Consider the following 3,208-nt stretch of genomic DNA (forward strand, 5'->3'; position numbering starts at 1 on the left):
TTTCCTCTTATGATGTAGGATGGCTTTTAAGCAGGAATTCAGCTCATGTGGGATTTTTGTTGGTCTGATATAAAAGCAAATATGAAGAACAGTCTTTGATTTATTAAAATAGGACATTTGGAAAAATATTTGGAAAATATTACATTGAATTTTCTACTCAATGTCTCGATAATGTGTTTAGCCACATATTGAAATTTGAAGATAAATTTTATCTAGTTGACTGCGGCTATCCAAATAGGCTACAATTTCTTGCTCCATACCGAGGTCAAAGGTACCATCTTTCAGAGTTCGGCCCTGCTAATAATCGACAACGACCACGAAATTCAAAAGAAGTTTTCAATCATCGACATGCGTCTCTTAGAAATTGTGTCGAGCGCATCTTTGGAGTCTTTAAGTCTAGATTCACTATTTTCAAGAGCCAACCTCCAGGTTTTCCGTATGCCACACAAATAAAGATGTTCGTTGCATGTGTAGGATTGCATAACTTTTTAAGATTGGAGAATACAAATGATGACTTCGATATTTATGATCTTCCACTAGAAGCTCCACGAAATGTTGCTGATGTAGATGATGATTCCGATGAAGAAGATGAGTTACAGACTCAACAGACTCAACGAGCAGCTGCGGGAGCTTGGAGAAATTCTATGGCAGATGCCATGTGGGATGATGGAAGTCGAGTCACTCTAGGAATTTAGATTTTTATTTAGTTGTAAAATATTTTATTATTTGAGATGAATAGTAATGTTTTATTGCATTATATTTTATAGTTATTACTAGACTAATCAATTGCTTATCAATCTTATATTATTTTTAATATACAAATATTAACAATAATAATTTATACTCACTGTTACCCCCACCAAATTATCCCCTTCATAATATTATCCACCATTATCCCACCAAATTATCCTACCAAATTATCCAACTTTAAGAATTATCCATCATTGTTCTACTAAATTATCCCAGTGTTAAAAAATTATCTCACTTTACCAATTATCCCAGTTCTACTTAAAAAGTTCTAGGTGACTAACCCCCCCTAAGATTCTCATAACATTTCCATGTGACTTGCACATGATAAAATTTAATTAATTATATCCTTAAATTGAATCAGCGTATAAACTAATTTTTGCGCACACTCTGAATGAGACGAAATAAGGTTGAAGATGTGATTTTTAGTTGAAACTACACAAATTTATGGGTATAATTGGTCAGCTCCTATCAATTCTAAGTAATTTCAACGTTTAGTGAAAAATATTCCAATCTTTAATTAACAGAAGATGATAATGTTCCATTTAATAAGTAACAGTGTAATTAAATGTTTCGGAAAAAAAGGATATTTAAGTGCAAAGTCATGTAAATTATAAGGTACTTAAGCGCTAGTTAGCCTCTTTAAAATTGCTATTACATATCCAAAGTCTTATATCTCAAAAATACTGCTCTTGATGGGAAAGATTAATTTAAAAACAACCGTAAAAGATTATTAAAAAAAAGTCCAAAGGTTTTTGTTGAGCTTAGCTTTCTATGGAAAATGATATATAGATGGGATTAAATGGCACTTAAATATCCTATTGTTCACCATCTTCACATTTAAATATTCTAAGTTGTAAAAAATAATATTTTGAAACCAATAGTTGTTAAAAAAATAGCACTTCAATCTTCTAAGTTATAAAAAAAAACTAGCACTTAAAACTCTATTATTCACCACCTCTACAACTAAGTATTCTTAATTGTAAAAGTAATATCTTAATATCCTAAGTTGTAAAAAAATAATATTTTAATACCCTAGGTTGTAAGAAAGCGACACTTTTGTACCATTTGTTAGTTATCAAGATATATTCCTAGGAATATTTCTACGATAACTACTAAAATGTACTAATATACTACTTTTTTATAGCTTAGAATGTTAAAATGCTATTTATTTTACAATTTAATACAGTGATACAATAGTGTACTTAGGCCCCATCTAAGGTAGAGATGAAAATAGGTCGTGACCGAATGTGTACGCTTAAAATAGAACTCTAGTACAAATAAGTACAAGTTACCGAAAACCGAGGTGCTACAGTTACATTCTAAACCACACCCCTAACCATACTCCTTTCTCGCTAGAGTGTACTGGGGGCCCACATGAGAATTTTTCTGGGGCCCGCATGAGAATTTTTTTTAAAATTCTCATGCGGGCCTAGTGCACTGTAGCCAAGAGGAACGTGGTTAGAAGTGTGGTTTTACCGAAAACAAGTGCGTAACACTGAGTTTACCTCGAGGGCCCCGCTGCATCAACTGGTCTTTGAAGACCGATGTAGGGACCGGCCTAAGACCATCTCCAACCCATTGCACCAAAATGGTGCAAATTTTGCATCAAAATGGTGCAAAAGTCACATCAAACAGTAATACATCTCCAATCCATTACACCATTTTTTGCACCATTTTCAATCCATTACATCAAACAATAATACATCTCTAATCCATTACACCCATTCTCAGAATATTCTCAGTTTATTTCTTTTTATCTATTTTTATATTAATTAAGAGGTAAAAATAAATATTTAAATTTTTTTAAAAAAATAAACAGTAATGGGGCGGATGAACAGTGCAACACCATATTTGGTGCAGCACTGTTCAACTGCACCAAAATGGTGCAGAAAATGGGGCTGGGTTGGAGAATGAACAGTGCAACAAAAAGCACTATTTAAACCATTTTGGTGCTGGGTTGGAGATGACCTTACTGCTCCGGTGGGTCCCACATCCGGTGCTGACGTGTCGTGATTAAACACCCTCCCACCCGCCTCAGGGGCCTGCTCTGAAGTGCGGTTAGTTGGGAGGTGGGCGCGGAGCAGGTTAGCTTTGAATACCCGAATCCCACGCGAGTCTCCATGTCCCTCCCTAACCCCTCCCTCCGTCTCAAAATTTTTTTAGGGCTAGGGTTTCCTCTTCTCTCTTCTTCGGGTTAGGGGGTTTTTGAGAATGGGGAGGGACGAGGTTCTCCGATTTTGCCTCGTAACCCTAGGGGCTTTGATGCTGCTGGTCGGGATCGCGACCTTCTCCTTCAAGAAAGTGACGGCCACCTACATCTTTGGAATTCTGGGGATCTCGGGGATCTTGTTGCCGGATTGGGAGTTTTTCGATAGGGATTTCAAAGAGTGGTTCTCTCCGATGCCGCTCCGCAGGGCGCCCAACAGCGATCGAGTCCCTCAAATTGGAAGGTACGGTC

General features: G+C 36.4%; 1 protein-coding gene across 2 annotated transcripts in view; it reads left to right on the forward strand.

The window, feature by feature from the left end:
• The window catches only part of LOC109833961 (signal peptidase complex-like protein DTM1), a 10,658-nt gene continuing 10,262 nt past the window's right edge, over positions 2,813-3,208 (forward strand). The window contains exon 1 of one of the 2 annotated variants that reach the window (XM_020401847.1): positions 2,813-3,200. In XM_020401847.1, the coding sequence (XP_020257436.1) occupies positions 2,962-3,200 (239 nt within the window). In that variant the 5' untranslated portion in view covers positions 2,813-2,961. The remainder of the gene's footprint in view (positions 3,201-3,208) is intronic. The other variant, XM_020401846.1, reaches the window with a different exon arrangement.

Source organism: Asparagus officinalis, chromosome 3, assembly GCF_001876935.1.
Source record: "Asparagus officinalis chromosome 3, Aspof.V1, whole genome shotgun sequence".
NCBI lineage: Eukaryota > Viridiplantae > Streptophyta > Magnoliopsida > Asparagales > Asparagaceae > Asparagus > Asparagus officinalis.